Source organism: Microtus ochrogaster, chromosome 18, assembly GCF_000317375.1.
Source record: "Microtus ochrogaster isolate Prairie Vole_2 chromosome 18, MicOch1.0, whole genome shotgun sequence".
Lineage (NCBI taxonomy): Eukaryota > Metazoa > Chordata > Mammalia > Rodentia > Cricetidae > Microtus > Microtus ochrogaster.
The window spans coordinates 59,008,175-59,026,691 of record NC_022020.1 but is presented as its reverse complement, the minus strand read 5'-3'; the positions used below and the strand labels follow the sequence as shown (position 1 = coordinate 59,026,691).

The window sequence follows — 18,517 nt, the reverse complement described above, 5'->3', positions numbered from 1 at the left end:
TTAATTAAATGCAATTGAGAAAGGGAAGAGGAAGCACAAACCTGGGGCGCCACCTAGAGGAGGAGGTGTCCCTGTGCTTACTGCTACTGCAAAACGACATCACTCTGAAATCTAAAACTTGGTTTTATGAAAATCTAAAACTACACACACACACACACACACACACACACACACACACACACTGGGATGGAAAGAAAATGAATAGCCATTCACGTCCCAAGACTTGTTTCTTCTTTACAGGGCAATTCTGCTACCTGCTGTCAACATAGTTTACAAACCTTTTCCCCATGGCTGCAGCAATGGCACTTGCCTGAAGCACCAAAAGCAATTCCTGCTCCTCCCCAAGAGCCATACACACGCATGGGCTACTATCCAGAGAGTCTTCTTTTTGTCTTCTCCATCTTTCTTTAAAACATGGAAATGAACAGCGAGAGTCCCCCGAAGGACAACCGATCTTCATTTCTTGTTGATGTCTCAACTTGTTTCTGATCCAGTCCCACCCTTATAAGGCCAGAGATTCTCACACCAAAACCTCCATCTCTAACTCTTTCCCAAACCCAGCCTGTGTCATCCCAGGGTCTGTTAGGACAACTCACCTAGACCCCTGATCTCCCCTCAACCTGTTCCACATCCAGCCTTTTCTAGCTGGGCTCAGAGAAGCAGCCCAGAATTCAGCCACGACTCATCTCTCTGCCAACTCCGTCCACCAGGGACTTTCCAGGCTTCACCTCAAAGTATTTCTAGAACCTGACAGTTGCTCACCACCTCAGTGCGGCTCCCAGATCTGTGTCAGCACAACGCTTTGTCCCAGGTTCCCGCAATAGCACTGTTGCTGGCTTCCCTGCTCGCAACTTGCAACTTTACCCCTCTTTAGTGGACTTCAGTGGAGCAACCCTCGGATGTGAGATGATATTTTCCCTCTACTGAAGAGCTAGCAGCTGCTCCCCCCTGTATTCTAAAGAAAAGCTCAAAGGCCACTGAGTTACAAGGCTCTACATGTCATGTAGCCAGGCAGCCCGAAGCCCTCACTATTTGCCCAGCTCACTGCTGGGCACACAGGCCTCCTCGCTGTCCTAAGCTGTGTGCTGGCTGTCTTCTGCTCATCTCCCTGGTGCCTGCACATGCAACTCTCACTCCTTTCGAGTATTTGCTCAGCAGTCACCACCCCGAGAGAAGCACCTGGACAAGTGCTCACACCGACCAATGCAGATGTGGAGTCCGTTTGCTCTGTTCTCTGGAGCTGGGGTAGAGTGGTCACAGTAACACCCTTTGGCTTAATTAGAAGTCGGGTATTGTGATGTCCTGGGTTGCCTGGGATCATGCCAACTTACACCTGTTACCCCAGTGTGATTAAGTGTCGCTTCTACGTTTCAGAAGTGTTATGGTTTGGATGATAAATTCCATGATTGTCCTAGGGGCAACCTTTGACACACTTGGCTTCCTCCCCAGCTTTTGTCAACAACTGCTCATAATCACCTCATTGCTTTCTGCTAATCTACGGAGCCGGCAGCAAACACCTTTGAACTTTTCCTCAGTCCTCCGCCCACCGTTCTTTGCAACACATGGGCATGGATGGATAGACACACAAACACATACTTCTGTGATACTCTGTGGAGATCGAAGGTAAACTAGGTAAGGGCAGCTTCTTGACTACCGAACGCTGTCTTTTCCAAAAGATACAGTCTCATGTAGTGCAGGCTGGCTTTGAACTTGTTGTGTAGCCAAGGGTAACCTTAAATGCCAGATCCTTAATCCTCCTGCCTCCACTTCCCAAGTGATAGCATTATGGTCATGCATGACCATGCCTGGGACTCTCTCTCTCTCTCTCTCTCTCTCTCTCTCCCTCCGTCTGTCTGTCTGTCTGTCTCCCCCTTTCCAGAAGAACTTATTGCCATTTAATTAACTTTCATGTGTGATTTCAAGACAACAGGACACAGGTACCCCATTACCCTTAATCTTTTCCTCAGTTCTCCCACTGAAAAAGCGGCTTCAATGACAGGCTGCCTGGTGGACTTTCCCTTCCCCAGAGCGATGCAGCTTCTGATTGCACCACATCAGTGATTGTGGCAGTTTCAGTCTTGGTTTTGGCAGCATTTAACAAAATGTGACTGTTTTTGACCAATGTCCACAATTGATCAGCATCCACTGGGTAGAAGCACTGGTTCCTCTTTCAGTGGTAATGCCTCCTACCAACTTTCCAAAGTCGCCTGGACATGGTGTTTATTATTTTCTAGTGACACATGCCACCAGCATTACCCCAGCCTCCAGGTTGCTTCTCGCATGTATCTATGCACCTATGGCTGTGGCTTCTTGTGGGTCCCAAGTTTCTGGATCTTCCTAAATCTGGATGGCATGGTGGTACCAAAAGGAAAGAAGCCGGATGTTGTGGAATATTACTTAAACAGATGTAACACATCTTTGCCTAGTTAATGTTGTAGAACATTACTTTAACTGTGTAAAGATGTGTTACATTTGTTTATGCTGCATTTGCTTAATTATGTAAAGATGTTTCACCTTGCTTGCCTAAGGTATCTGACTGGTCTAATAAAAAGCTGAATGGCCAATAGTGAGGCAGAGGAGGGACGGGTGGGGCAGGCAGGCAGAGAGAATAAGAAGAATCTAAGCTCAGAAAGAACAAGGGAGAAAGAGAAGGAGACTTCCGGGGCCAGACACACATGGAGTATTCTGGCTATTTTGCTTTTCTGACTTTCAGGGTCAAACCCCAATTTCTGTCTCTGGGTTTTTATCGATCATGCTTCACACATGGACACATACACATAAAAATAATAATTTTAAAATGAAAACAGTTTCAGCTGTGCAAGATGAAAGAGTTCTGAAGATGGGGGGTGATGCCATTCGCATAAGGTTGTATATGTCCTCAATACCAATGAACTGCATACTTAAAAATGGGTAAAATGAGACATTGTATGTAATTTAAAAACATCAAGAAAAGATCAGCCGGAGTTAAGGCAGCATTTATTCAGTTTGTAATTGTATTGTGTAAGGCATACAGTGCTGGCTATCCACAAAGACACCATTTCTTCTAAGGCCTTCAGTGGTTAGGTTTTTAATCTAACACATCATGTTAGGCAGTTATAAAGTGGACAGAACCTAATGCATTTTGCCTCATCAAGGCTTGGTCAAATGCAATCACCGTCACAGTGGTGCTGCCCTGAAGGTCACCTGGCCACTTGTTCTGTGTGGCCTGGCCAAGTAGGGGTGGGCTCTGTGCTTGTGATCTCTTCAGGCTGTGTTCTGAATGATCACGGCAATGCCTTGACCACCTCCGATACAAGCCGACCCCACTGCATATTTTCCACCTCGGCGCCTGAAAAAGAACAAGAAAATTGTTATTGGGGCCGGTAAAATGGCTCAGCAGGCAAAGGAGCTTTCCACCAAGCATAATGCCTGAGTTCAATGCCCAGAACCCACAGGGTGGAAGAAGAGAACCAAGGCCTGCAAGGCCTGCAAGTTGTCTTCTGACCTTCACACACATGCTGGAGCATGCGCATACACCCACAGTGCACGCACACGCACGCACACACACACACACACACACACACACACACACACACAATTCCATTAGACTAATTAATTAAACAGTATTAATATTCATTCTTGATCAACTCATCTTCCAAGTCCCTTCCCCAGCCAGGCGATGGTGGCGCACGCCTTTAATCCCAGCACTTGGGAGGCAGAGACAGGCGGATCTCTGTGAGTTCGAGGCCAGCCTGGTCTACAGAGCTAGTTCCAGGACAGGCTCCAAAGCCACAAAGAAACCCTGTCTCGAAAAAAAACCAAAAAACAAAAAAAAAAGCCAAGTCCCATCCCCAATCCTTAATTTTGGTTTATGGTCACAGTAGATAAAAGAACCCAGAGAGCAGGATATTCTTACTAAAAAATGAACAATAGCAGGTGGTGGTGATGCACGCCTTTAATCCCAGCACTTGGAAGGCAGAGGCAGGTGGATCTCTAAGATTGAGGCCAGCCTGGTCTACAGAGGGAGTTCCTGGACAGCCAAGGCTACACACAAGAGAGAGAGTGTGTAAGAAGAAGGCTTCAGGCTTCGGGATAGAGGAAGGGAAACAAACACATGAGCTTCGCCAGGCTGAGGGAAAGCAGCAAATGCAGGAGACGTTTACAGAAATGGGGGTGATGGGGAGGAGGGCAGCAACCCCGCACATGACTTCAGACTCTTGGGTCACCATGGAGTGATGCAGCTGATGTGGTTGTCTATTGGAGGAGCGAGTCCTCTAGAGTAGACCTTGAGAAATTACCCAAGCGTGACTGACCCCCATCTAATGAACCACTAGGTGACAGGAGCCCTCCCAGCTTTGCTCCACAGGCTGACGTTGAGCTGCAGCCTCACACAGTCAATTGGCTCTCAACTCTCCTAACAGAACTAAATGGCCCCAAATACGCAAAGCCAAGAGTTTTCCTACCCAAACTGGAGAAATTCAAACACCTGGGATGCAGTGAGGTCAAAGTTTAGCTTGCAGAGATTGCCAGTCTGCTCAGGTTTCTTTAACAGTGGCATTTAGATCTGTACCTTCTCATACCTTCTCGATAATTTGATTTATTAAATAAGTTTTTCTTATTACAACTGTGGACACTAAAATGCAGAGCCACAGAAGCAGGCACTGCTGGTCACCAGCACGAGGGTGGCCCAATGTGCATGGCTCTCTCCGTGAGCACTCCCTTAGAGTGCTTGTACAGTGCACACAGCAAACTCCAGAAAGAGCTTGCAGGGTTACTGATATGGGATTCCCCTCTGTGTGCTGTGAATACCATTGGTTAATGAAGAAACTGTCTTGAGCCTATAGCAGAGCGGGGCAGAACAGAGCTAGGTGGGGAAAACTAAACTGAATTCTTGGAGAAGGAAGGTGGAGTTTGGAGAAGCCACGGAGCCAAAATTTTTCTGGTAAGCCACAGCCATGTGGTGATACACAGATTAAAGGAGATGGGTTCATTTAAGATATGAATTAGCCAGAAATACACTTAAGCTATTGGCCAAACAGTATCACAAATAATATGGTTTCTGTGTGGTTATTTTGGGGCTGAACAGCCAGGAACAAAAAACCGGCCTCCTACTACAGGTTACTAACAAGCTGACCAGCTCTTCTGCAATGCCCAGTGGAAAGTGTCTCCTGAATAATTTGTTTCTTGTCAGAACCAGTGCAGGGGATATGAAGAAGGAAAAAGAGGATTTTGGTGAAAAAAATGTGTTTCCATTTTTAAAAATGCCATATTTGGGGTCTAGAGAGATGGCTCAGTGGTTAAAAGCACTGGCTGATCTTCCAGAGAACCTGGGTTCAATTCCCAGCACCCTCATGGCAGCTCATAACTGCTTGTAACTCCAGTCCCAGGTGATCCAATTCCCTCTTCTGAACTCTCCGGGCACCAAGCACAAACATGGAACACGTACATACACGCAGGAAAACACTTATACACTAAAATGATAAAAGGAATAAATTTTCAAAGAAAGTGACACATCTAGCGAGTACCTTAATTCATAGACCAAGTGTGCGGTGATTCTGGATCCAGAGCCTCCCAATGGGTGACCCAGGGCAATGGCACCTCCATTCACATTGCTCTTACTGGGGTCAAGATCCAAGGTCTTCTGAACAGCCAAGTACTGGGGAGCAAAAGCTTCATTCACCTTAGAAGAGAGTTAAAACCCACAGAATCATTCCTCGAAGCTTGTTTGTAACAAGAAGATCCAGACCTGTAGACAGCGACTCCTTGTTTCTTTTTATTTCAATTAGCTCACAATGTTATCTAAATTTATCTTTAATCACTCCATGTAAAGACTGTAGGTCCTCAGGGTGTGTGTGTGTGTGTGTGTGTGTGTGTGTGTGTGTGTGTGTGTGTGTGTGTGTTGTAGTATATGTGGAAAGAGCTAGCACCCACGGGTAGCTTTTGTTATTATTTGTCAACATAATTATGTTTCAGGTTATATAGAATTATCTTCCTTATCCTCAAGGATGACCCCAGCTAAGACTCTAAGCAACAATGGAGAGAGCACCTAAATTGGCCTTCCCCTGATGAATCAGACTGATGAATTCTTTAATTGTCATCATAGAACTTTCAACCAGCTATTGATGGAAGCAGATACAGAGATCTCCAGCAAAGCACTGGGCCAAGCTACTTGAGACCAGCCCAAGAGAGGGAGGAGCGATAACATCAGCAAAGGGGTCAAGACCATGATAGTGACACGAACAGAAACAGATGACCTAGAGACTGCTCATTGACTATGGACTGATAGCGGGCAAACCTGAATAGGACCAAATTAGGCCCACTGGCAGACAGTTGCGAAGGTTGCACAGTCTGTGGGGCCACTGGCAGTGAGACCAGGATTTATCCATAGTGCTTGAACTGGCATCTAGGAACATGTTCATTTTGAGGGATACCTTGATCAGTCTAGATATGGGGCAGGGGCTTTGGTCTTGCCTCCCCCTTATTGTGAAGTGTCAGCCTTTGCTGACTCTTCATGGGAAGCCTTACCCTTTCTGAGGAGTGGATGGGGAGGTTGGGTGGGGGAAAGTTGGAGGAAGTGGTAGTGGGGGAGAGAGTGGTAATAGGGATAGGTATGTAAAATGAGAAAAGATTATATTATAAAAAATCTTAATGAAAAAGTGTAAATTAAAACAGAAAATAAAAATATATAAAAATGTAAAAAAAAACCAAAAAAAAGAATTATCTTCCTTTACAAATAGGTTTTAAAAGGGGCAGAGAGCTGGGTGCGGTGGCACACACCTCTAATTCTAGCCAACTGGAAGGCTGAGATGGGAAGATTCCAAGTTAGAGGCCAGCCTGGGCTTTATAGGCAGAATGTACCTCTTTCAAAATAAGGAGTTGTATATTTACTAAATGACACTTCAGATCAAAAGCATTCCTTAAAGAAAAGCCAGCTGCAATACTCTAAGTAGATGCGTGCTGGAGTAGATACCACAGAGCCCAGAGGTTTAGGAACTAGATGGAAGGTCTCCGCTGGATCATTTCTCAGGAGGACATGACCTTGTGTGTATTGTCAAATATTTACAATTGAATTTCCAGAACAAAGTTTAATTGATTTCCCAGGTTAAATGAAGCCATGGCTAGACAGTGTCTACGTGCATTTCCTAACACAGCGGGTATGCCCTAAGTGGCTGCTATTATTACTAGTACTAAACCACCCTTCCAGGAAGACACTGACAGACAAGAATACACCATCATTGCCTAAGGTGCAGGTACTGGGAACTGTGTTAGATGTGGCACAACTGCCCAGCACCCTTCACATCACAGTGACACCGGCCACCTCCCATTTAAAAAAGCTGGGTGTGGCTGCATTTTCATCTAATCCCAGTGGGGAGGTAGGGATGGGAGGATCCCTCAGTCTTGATGACTAGCCAGTGAGTGATCCATTTCAAAAAATAAGGTAGAAAGAGAAGAAGGAAAACAAAAAACCAATAGAACCTATGCTTATATATATAGGTACACACACAGATAGACAAGAAACACAAAAAATAAGAAAAGCATTTTAATACAGCGGGGGACATATCAACACAGAGTATGCATAGTCAATACACACATGGGCGGAAAAGTCAACAGCACTAAAACATGAGCTACAAGATAGCAAGCGAAATCATTTATGCTGTGAAAAGGAAACACTTACATCTATCAAATCCATGTCCTTAAGACTCAGTCCAGATTTCTTCAATGCTCCATTGATAGCAGGGACTGGGCCTATATAAGAATAAAGGAATTAGATGGACACATATGTTCTCTTGTTATTCATAGGCCGGACTTCTTTAAGACAGGTGTGTGGTGTATACCTGCAATCCCAACCCTCAGGAGGCTGAAGTGCAAGGATCGTGAGTTTGAAATCAGCCTGTTTATACAGTTAGAACTTACCGCACGGAACAAATTCCTCCTTCTAGAATATACAAGTCAATGGTCACAGATCGGAAAGGGGGACAAAGGTGCAAAGCTGAAAGCAGTCAACTGCGGGTGAGACACCCACATGAGACAGTCTACCTGGCGTTAGGACTTTGAGCAGCCAGGGGCCATATGCAGGGGCCATATACAGTCAGTCATAGATTATACTGATCTCAAGTGACCAGGCAGACCAAGAGTTGTAAGGTGTATACCCATTCATTCACTCTGAACTTCAGCCCATTTGGATCAAAGGCAGGGAACACAGTGGCCCTTCCATAAGCCTGGCAGAGAGGAAGCTGTGGGGCACTCAGGGAAAAGGGACCTGAGGGAAGAACCATTCTTAACTCCAATAGTAAGTGGGGTAACACAGCCCCCCACTCTCTCCCCAGACACTCATGTTTATTTAGTGAGACTCAGGAAGGTTTGTGTCCTTATTTCTAGTTTAAGTACTTACCATTAAAAGCTGTGGGGCTTTAGGCTCTTGCTGGGTTTTAGAGTTAATTAAGAAACCCTCTGATGGGCTGGAGGGGTGGCTCAGTGGTTAAAAGCACTTACTGCTCTGCGGAGGACCCACGTTCAGTTCCCAGCACACACCTGTTGACTCACAACTCTTCATAACTCCAGTTCCAGGGGATCTGATACCTACCTCTTCCGAACCTTCACAGGTAGTAGGCATGCATGTGTATACAAACATACATGCAGGAAAAACATCCATGTATGTAAAATAAAAAAAAATCTTTAAAAAAATTTTTTGAATTAACTTTTTTCTTCTTAAAAAATTTTAATTTTGTGTATGTGCATGCGTACGTGTGTGCCTGCGTGTGTGTGTGCACGTGTTCACTGTGAGTGTGTGTGTGTGTGTGCGTGCGCATGCACAGATGCAGCACCCACAGAGGCCAGAGGCATCAGACCTTCCTGGAGTTGGACTAATAGGCAGCTGTGACATGGCTGTGGGACTGATCTCAGGATCTGTAAGAACAGTGCAAGCTCTTAACCACTGGCTCATCGCTCTGCTTCCTGATCTTTGTCTTTCTTAGTTTACATATATGGCTATTTCGCCTGCATGTATGTCTGTGCATCATGTGTGTGCCTGGTGCCCATAGAGGCCAGAAGAGGGCATCAGATCTCCTGAAATTGGAGTTAAAGGTGTTTGTGAGCTGCCATGTGTGTGCTGGAAACTGAACCCTGGTCTTTTGGAGGAGCAGCCAATACTCCTAACCACTGAGCCAGCTCTCCAGCCCTCTGGCCTTGTCTTTTTAAGCATGAAAACCATTTATAAAAATGAAGCCAAATTAAGATAAAGCTAACGTTGCTCCATTCAGCTCAGTGAGCTTCCACATACCATCCATCCCCTCCCCCCACACACACTGTACCCCCACAAGCTCCACAAGAGTGTATTCCTACAGCTTTGTGCCTCTTTGAGCAGTCACTAGTCCTGCCAAGTCCTGGTGACAGCTATTCTGCAGAGGAGCTGAGGTACTGGATCCCCAAGCAGGCTGCTCTAACCCACATCATGACTTCATTGTGTAATTTTGTTTCCTTCCTTTCCCGTGGTGCTGGGGACCGAGCCCAAAGTCTAACACATGCTACACAAGGGCTCTACCACTGAGCTGTAACTGCAGCACCTTCTCTTTTCTGTGTTGATTCCTATAATTTTTAATTATGTGTATATATGTGTGCATGCTTTCTCTCTCTCTCTCTCTCTCTCTCTCCCTCCCTCCCTCCCTCCCTCCCCGTGTGTGTGTGTGTGTGCACGCGTGTGTGTGTGTTTGCGCATGCGTGCATGTGTATATGTGTAGAATGCCCATGGAGACCTGGAGAATCAGATTCTTCTGGAGCTGCGATTACAGACTGCTGGAAGCCACCTGACATGGATGCTATAAACTGAACTTGGATATACAAGAGAGTATGCACCCTTGAACACAGCACGCTATCTAGCCCCTCTGTGGGATGACTTTTAAATACTTCAGACAGACAGTACGCTATGACTGCTGCCTACAGAGGATTTGCATGGTCTTGGTGGTCCTGTCATGTGGAGGACAGCTCTTCATAAAGATGATCTCAGTGAGTCCACCAGGGATCTTGATTTGGTTGCTTTTCCAAGACTCTGAATGCCCAAAAAGACCCAACTCTAGTCATAGAACAGAACAGTTTTCATGATAAACTCACCAATACCCATGATACTGGGATCACATCCAGACACGTGGTAGCCCACAATTCTGGCCAGTGGTGTGAAGTTATGCTTTTTGACAGCTTCTTCACTAGCTATGATAACAGCTCCAGCACCGTCAGACACCCCCTTCAAAACAAAACCAGCAGATTAAAAACAAGAGCCGTAAAAGAAGCGAGGCAAGGTTCGAGCTAATGGTGCAGCAGATCACAGAGTAGTATAGGGTTAGGGCCATGCACAGGAAGCGCTGACCATGTGTTGGATGCTGGTGGAAGCACTGTGGGGACCCTGGGGGACTTTAGAGATCCTTTAAGCGTAGAGTGAAACCAAAGGACAATGAAAAGGAATACAGAGAGAGAGGGAGAGAGAGCAAGAAAAAAAATTAAAATCTTTACATCAGATACATGTAGATGTAAAAAGAAATATGACACATTATTATGTGAGAAAGAAAAAAGAAAAGGCATGAGGTATGAAAACTAACTTCATGAGCCCGGAGGATTTCCTTTCAACGGACTGAACAGATGAGGAAATCAGATTATCGGGATCCCTGGCTACAGATTTCATGTTAGACTACGAAAAGTCAAATTAACAAAATATAAACATTACCAGTGTAAGTTAAACAACTACAGGTTAGAAGGTTCTAGAAGTATCTGGAAGAGACTTCACAATCATTTGGCAAGAACATATTGGCAAGGACATGTGACACACCGAGGCATTGCCCGCAGTGACAGTCCCGTCCTTCTTGAACACTGGAGGGAGCTTTTGCAATTGTTCCATGGTTGTTTGGGGTCGAGGATGTTCATCCTCTTGCATCATCTGCTTTCCTTTCTTTGTCTTCACCTCAATGGGTGCCATTTCCTCTTTAAAGTAGCCAGCATCGTTAGCTGAAATAGTGAAAGACCATTAGAACCAAACTCTGAAAGGAAGAGAAGCCAGGAACCGATTCTGTCAGCTTAACCCCTGCTCTAACTGCTAAGAGGGTCCTTCAGTCCGTTTCTACTTAGCAAGCTGCTTTCCTATTGGAGGATTTAACATACCCCCACCCCAGGAATCTACACAGTGAGCCTGCACCTTTTTGAAATTATCATTCGGGGCGTGTGTGTGTGTGTGTGTGTGTGTGTGTGTGTGTGTGTGTATGCACGTGTGCTGGACCACACCTCCAACACTGCATGAGGCAGAATCTCTGTTGCCTAGTGTACAGCAGACCAACTGGCCCATGAGCTTTTGGAGAGTCTCCTGTTTCTGCCTTTCATCTTTACTGGGAGCATGAGGACTGCGGATTGCCCTACCACACCCAACTTATGTGGATTCTTGGGATTTGAACTCAGGTCCTCCTGCTTGTTATAGCAAGTACTTTACAATCCGAGCCATATCCTGAGATCCTACTCTGACTTTTTGTTTTACTAAATGTTTTTATTGTGAGATGCTAGACTGACAGCTGTGTTAGATATAGATGTAACAGAACTAAATACACCCAACTTAGGCTGGACAGATGGCTCAGTGGTTAAGAGCACTGCCTACTCTTATAGAGGTCCTGAGCTCAGTTCCCAGCAACATCTATAATGGGATCTGATGCCCTGCTCATGCAGAACACCCATAAAAAATAAATAAATTTTAAGAAAATGAATCCAAAATTTTTGGTGAAAAAAATGAGTAATCAAACCATCACAGAGTTGCCTATGCCACCGAGCATAGGTTGAGACAAGGACAACCTGAAGAGATTGTAAGAGCTGTAACTGATGTAATTACATAAAACACATTGTATCCATTTTGAACCTCCACAGATCAGAACACACTGGAGTTATCTATCACCTCAACAATAGAGTTAGTCAGGAAAAAAAAATCCTACTTTAGTGTGTGTGTGTATATATGTGTGTGATTATGCATGTGTATGCATTTAGTGTGTGTGTATATATGTGTGTGATTATGCATGTGTATGTATATATGTGTGTGGTATATGCATGTGTGTGTATATATGTGTGTGATTATGCATGTGTATGCATTTAGTGTGTGTGTATATATGTGTGTGATTATGCATGTGTGTGTATATATATGTGTGATTATGCATGTGTGTGTGTATATGTGTGTGATTATGCATGTGTGTGTATATATGTGTGTGATTATGCATGTGTATGCATGCCTGCTTGCATGTTTGCACAGAGACCCGAGGTATCCTGGTACCCCACTCTCACGCTCTGCCTTGTTCCCTGAAGGGAGGGTCTCACTGAACATGAATTCACTGTTTTGGTTAGGCTGTCCAGTCAGCTAGCTCCTAGCATGCCTCTACCCCGAATGCTGGAGTGTGGCCACCCTCAGTTTTACATGGGTGCTGGGGTGTCAAACTCAGGACATCATGTGTGTACAGCAACATCCCTACCCACTGAGTTTCTTGAAAGCCCTTCATCTGAACTTTGATATCACATTTCCGTTGGAAAAACAAAAGTTCTGCCCTTATTTAGTTTGACTCTTCCTGTCTGAGAAGCAGGAAGCTTAGGTTTGATTTTCTCTATTATAGGTGGCCTGTGAATAACTGAGGTCAGATCCCTTCACCACAATGGAAGTAGAAACCCATGCGATGGCTGGGTGGCCTCTTAGAAATAACTGGAATGGTGAGCAGGATGGCATCGGCTCCATCCACTTCTTCCTCTGAATGGACCGACTTCATCCTCACTACATCAAAAGCATCCCCGCACAAGAACTTCTGGTGGATGATAATAATGACAGCTCAGTTAAATTCTTATTCGAAGGGCTGACAGATTCCTTCAAGCTGCCATTGAGAAGCCAACAGCTGTCCTGGTGTTTGTTCTGGAGGGTCAGAAAGAAGCGTGTGTTGCGAGGCAGTGGAGGGAGGGTCTTGGACTAATGAACTGAGTCAGATACAATGAGGAATGGGAGAAGGAGGCATCCAAAGACACCCAGTTGGTCAGGCCCCAGCAGCAGACAGATCCCCTCTCTGTATGTTAGGACATGGCTCATGGGAAAGGCCACTGACCTACTCTGGACTAGAATGGACTGTACTGGCTGATTGTTTATGTAACAAGGTTATCAGGAAAAAAAAAATAACAATTTAACCTCCAAGACAGGGTCTTACTTTGTAGTCCCTGTATTGCCTGGAAAACAAGGCTGACCTGGAACTCACAGAGATCTGACGGTCTCCGTCTTCTGAGTGCTGGAATTTAAGGCATATACCTCCATGCCTGGCTATTTTGTTCTTGACAGTTGACAAACAAAACAAAACCCCTGAACAAAACCCTGCCCCTACTGCTCTAAGCAGCAGTTTCATATGGTGGAGCAAATAAAATGCCTCATTATGTTCTATGGAGACCAACTAGGCCAGGACAAATCCCCACGTTCAGATTGGGCCAAGAGACATTCCACTTTTGATTAGGTTTAGTTATTAATTTATTACGTATACGTATGTGTGCCTGTGTGAGTTCCTATGTATCAAATGTACCCATGGAGGTCAAAGGGGCATCAGCTCCTGAGTTACAGGCAGTTGTGAGCCAACCGATGTAGGGGCTTGGAACTGAACGTGTGCCTTCTGCAAGAGCAGTAAGCACCACTCTTAACTGCCAAGCCATCTCTTCAGAACCCCCAAATCCCACTTTAAAAAGATTAAAGTTTTTATTTTATGTGACTATGTTTTGCCACATGTATGCGGTGCCCATGGAGGTCAGGAGCAGGTATTGGATCCCCTGAAACTGGAGCTACATGTAGTTGTGAGCTGCTACACTGGCACTGGGAACCGAGCATGAGTTCTCTGCAAGAGCAGCCAGTGCTCCTAACTACCCATCACTTCAGCCCGCAACACTGATTTTCAAAGTAGCATTAGCTTATTTCACAAGAGAAATTTCCACATGAAATGTTCCGTAACAGAGTTACCTGATCATCTAAAACCAAAAGAAAAATGTGATTTCCAAAGGTATGAGTTTTAAAAAATCCATCCCTACCTGGTCACTATGACCTTCGGGAGGAACCCCGCCCCCCTCCCAGCACGTTCTTCTCTCTATACCAACCGGCTTTCCACCTCTGCTGGGACTGCAGTGCGTATCGGTCACAGTCTTCTCTGCTTATGTTGTGTTTTACAGCAAGGTTCTCTGCAGTCAATGCCATGGTGAGCTTAACATGCGGATCCATTAATCCTGTCCACAAGGTGTCTTCCAGCTATAAAGACAGTCAGGCAGCGACGTGTTAAAACACTATCTTTGGAAGGAACATGTCATAATTTCTTTAGATTTACATAACAATCGCACTTATTATTTCTATTCATATTTGGTGAATATGGTGGCACACATTAAGAAAATCTAACATCTAAAAAAAAACTCAGCGTCTCAGAAATGTTTATTTTATGCCACTCTAAATACACAGCTCTAAGTGTCCTTCCAACAGGACAATCACAATCACAAGTGAATCCTCCGGGGAGAAGTCCAACACTGGGTACTCATGTAGGGTTTTTCTGCAACCCCTTTACGTAAACTATCACGTGGTCTGGAGGGGAGGGCACACGCGTGTGGCTTCTGCATCTTCGACCTTCAGCTGCTCTATTTGTTATTTTGTTATTATTAGACAGAGAAGAATAGGGCACGGAATCACCAAGGAACAGAAAAGGCCACATCAGAGCATCTGAGGATGTTCCACGCGCTGCCCGTAATCCCTGTATTGCTATCTCAGTAGAGAGTTTTTAAGTACATCCGTGTCTGAAATACTCATGGTCTCTAAATCTCATTCCTTAGTTTCCAAAAGGCCACATCTTATTTATTTATATTATTCAGTGTGTGCACCTGTGTGTGTGCATCTGTGTGTGTAGTATGTGTGCTGTACATGCATGTGAGTGTGTGCATTTGTGTGTAGTGTGTGCATTATACATGCATGTGAGTGTGAGGGTGTTTGTGCCCATTCGGAGGCCAGAAGAGGACTCCAGGTGGCTTCCTTTACTCGTTTTTACTTTAGGCCTTTAAGACAGGGTGTCTCAGCTGAGTGGAGTCTCTGTCTTTAAGTGAGGCTGGCTTGCTAGAGCTTCCCTGGGATCTGCCTGTCTCCATTCCCCAAAGACACAGGCAGCTATGTCCAGCTTTTTGTGTGGGTGCTGGGAATTTAACTTCAGGTCCTCATGCTTGCAAAACAGGGATTTCTTACTACTGAGCCGTCTCACCGGCTCCTGGAAAATGCTAAGAAATACAGAAAGCTACTAAGCTTTTTCTATGAGCAGGGCAATGAATTAGCATTCTTTATCCCAGCTGTGATTGCTATGGGAAAGCTGTCAGAGGCGAAGGAGTATTTTTATCCCTGACCAATTTGGATCAATAGATAAATGCAGACACCACACTTTTAGTGATGTAGAAACTTATTCAGTGCCCCTGCTCCAGAGGCAGAACTCCACGTGCCCTTACAAAGGTCTAGTCACCCAGATTGCTCATGAAACCTTTCCCTATGGTTTCTTCTGCATGTGACGTATGTGGATTCTAACACTAAAACTAACAAGTTTTCAAATAACCTATAAAATATAAATCATAAAAGTCTTGGCAATATCTCATGAACAAAACTGGGTTCAAAATTAGTTTTTTTTCTCCCCTCAAGAGTTACACTATTAAAATTACTTATATAACTAGCAAAAGATAATTTAAGAAATTTAGTGGTTCAAACCTTGATATCTAGTCCCAATCTGGTTCCAAAGCGCATATTTCTGACACAGTAGGGGGCTTGGCTCATGTTCTCTGTTCCTCCACACAAGACAACTTCAGCATCTTTGGCACAGATTTCCTGTTTAAAGGAAAAAAGTAAAAGAAACCAAAAAAACCAAAAAACCAAAACCAAAACAAAAAACCCAGACAACAAAAGTCCTTCTATCGTCTCCAGAGTATAAATTAAGAAATACAAAGACTTTAAAAATTAGTGGTGATTCAAACAAACATTGTGTCTTAATTTGCAGTAACCTAAAAGAAATGTTTAAAGCCACTGAGAAGCTGATGTTAAAGAATCTATTCTTGTTTGTGTCAGAGTAATACACTACCTATTTGGCCTAAGGACAGTCTGATTTAGAGCTAGACTTTCATTATGTAGCTCACCTTGGCCTAGGAGGTATGGCAAACTTTTGGCTCAGCATCCTAGACTCTGAGATTATACAGATGCCAAGACACACCCAGCTCTAAGAACAGTGATTCTTACTTCAACATTAATCTGGAAAATTCACAGGGATACTTATGTCTGACTTAAATATGTAGCAGAAAATAAAGGGCACACCTATTTAAGAGTCATAAAAATTGTAAAAAAGTCCTATTAATGGAACTGGTGAGCTAGAGGGTTCATAAAGGGGTCCACTTCATTCTTCCAGTTTCCATCTCTCAGAAAAGATGTAAGCAACGAGCTTCTAAGAGGTTGTCATTCTGTTTAAAATTCACACTAGGAGAGTGGGTACCACTGTTTAATGTATGTTGTCATAGAGACCAATGTGAAAATAACTTTACCCATCACACTATGTCTGTGTCAGTTACCTGGAGGCAGTGAGAACTCTAAAGCTGCCATACCCTATTGAGGGGGAGCAGCTATTCAATTAACTACCAGCATGCTTAGAGAGGTAAGCAGGGCTGCCCATACCTGACATCCATTCACGATGGACTGGAAACCAGAGCCACACAGCCTGTTGACGGTGAGGGCTCCAATCTCTGTTGGGACTCCCACTCGCAAACCCACATGCCTTGCCAAGTACAATGCATCTGAAGAAGTCTGGACAAGAAAAAGAAGTCGCTTTATAAGAAAGACAGTAACAACAATCAAAAAAGACATGGAAATGCTGGTAATCTCTAAACTGTATGGCTCTGGGGAGAAAGGATATATACACACAGAGACTATATACGTGATTTTAATAAATACTATCATTTAGTCAGTTTTACTGTGGCAAAATACATATTACAAAATTTATCATTGTGTTCATTCTTAAACATACAGTTCAAGACCATCAGAAACATCTGTAATGTAATATTCAGCAACTATTATTAATTTTTTTAGACAACTGAATTTTAAACATACTAAGTTGTCCTTCTACTTAGGAAATTTACCTATTAAGTAGTCCAATATAAGATGGAGATTTGTTTACAACAATTTTACAACAATTAGAGCTAGTTATAAATAAAAGAGTTTGTTGTACAATGTTAGTTGAAGATGTGTTACATTTGTTTATGCTTTGAAACATCTGTTTAATGATACAAAGATGTGTTGCATTTGTTTAACTCTGTGAAGCTGTGTTACTTTGCCTGTCTAAAACACCTGACTGGTCTAATAAAGAGCAGACAGCCAAAAGCAAAGCAGGAGAAAGGATAGGTGGGGCTGGCAGGTAAAGAGAATAAATAGAAGGAAAAATCTGGGAAGAAGACATCAAGACACAAGAAAAGAAGAAGGAGGATACCAGGGGCCAGCCACTCAGTGACACAGTAAGTTATGGAGTAATAAGTGATGTGGGATTTCCCCCTCTGCATGCTGTGAATATGTTTTATTATGATCAGTTAATAAAGAAGCTGTTGGACCAGTGACTTAGCAGAATATAGCTAGACTGGAAGAGATATATAGAGAGAGTAGGCGGAGTCAAGGAGACACCGTGTAGCTGCCGAAGGAGAGAAATGCCTGGAAACTTTCCATTAAACAATGAGCCTCATGGTAAAATACAAAATAATAGGAATGGGCTAATTTAAGATGTAGGAGTTAGTTAATTAGAAGCCTGAGCTAGCTGGCCAAGCAGTGTTGCAATCAATACAGTTTCAGTGCAATTATTTTGGATCTGTGTGGCTGGGAAACAAATGAGCAGCCTCTGCCTACAAAATGGCCACTGTGGGCCAGCTACATCTACATAAAACCTGAGAACGCTTGGAAAAAAATTCTAGACACAAAAGAACAGAGTTAAGCACAACTTCTTGGTAGCCATGTTTTTTTTTCAGATAGGCTCTGTTTGCTGGCAACAAGCAGAGGTGCAGCTCCTCTAAGAAAAGGCTTCCTGACTCAGCATTAGCAAAAAAAACCAAACCAAACCAACCAACCAACCAAACAAACAAACACTATGCAGCTTCTTTAAAAAATGTTTTTTTTTAAAAGCTCCCTGGTATGTGCGAGTTGCATGAACAACTCTGGCTCTTTCAGGAGGTCAAGCACTTAAATGGGGTCTGTGAGCTGTGTGTTATAAATTGCTTAATTGGTGACATAGACCCACTACGACCCTGGGGCTGGGATGATGTGCGTGGCTCTCAGAGGCAGTGAACATGCCTCTGCTATGTTGGACTGGGCAGAACCAACATGCAGAACTGCAGAGTTGGTCCTAGCCATGCTTGCTTAGCATTAAAAAAAAAGGCATTCCTAGTCAGAAAATGATTACAGATATGCAATAAAGACATATTCAGATAAAAATAAACCATTGAATGGGTCACAGTGTGTTTAAAAATGTAC

The 18,517-nt window shown here is 43.9% G+C and overlaps 1 protein-coding gene across 1 annotated transcript in view; it reads right to left on the bottom strand.

The window, feature by feature from the left end:
* Positions 1-2,957: 2,957 nt before the first annotated feature.
* The window catches only part of Acaa2 (acetyl-CoA acyltransferase 2), a 29,328-nt gene continuing 13,768 nt past the window's right edge, over positions 2,958-18,517 (bottom strand). Inside the window, exons 3-10 of the mRNA XM_005356266.2 lie at positions 16,682-16,810; positions 15,731-15,847; positions 14,104-14,251; positions 10,796-10,971; positions 10,087-10,216; positions 7,655-7,725; positions 5,505-5,659; positions 2,958-3,328 (exon numbers count right to left, since the gene is read on the bottom strand). Coding sequence (XP_005356323.1) covers positions 3,244-3,328; positions 5,505-5,659; positions 7,655-7,725; positions 10,087-10,216; positions 10,796-10,971; positions 14,104-14,251; positions 15,731-15,847; positions 16,682-16,810 — 1,011 coding nt within the window. The 3' untranslated portion in view covers positions 2,958-3,243. The remainder of the gene's footprint in view (positions 3,329-5,504; positions 5,660-7,654; positions 7,726-10,086; positions 10,217-10,795; positions 10,972-14,103; positions 14,252-15,730; positions 15,848-16,681; positions 16,811-18,517) is intronic.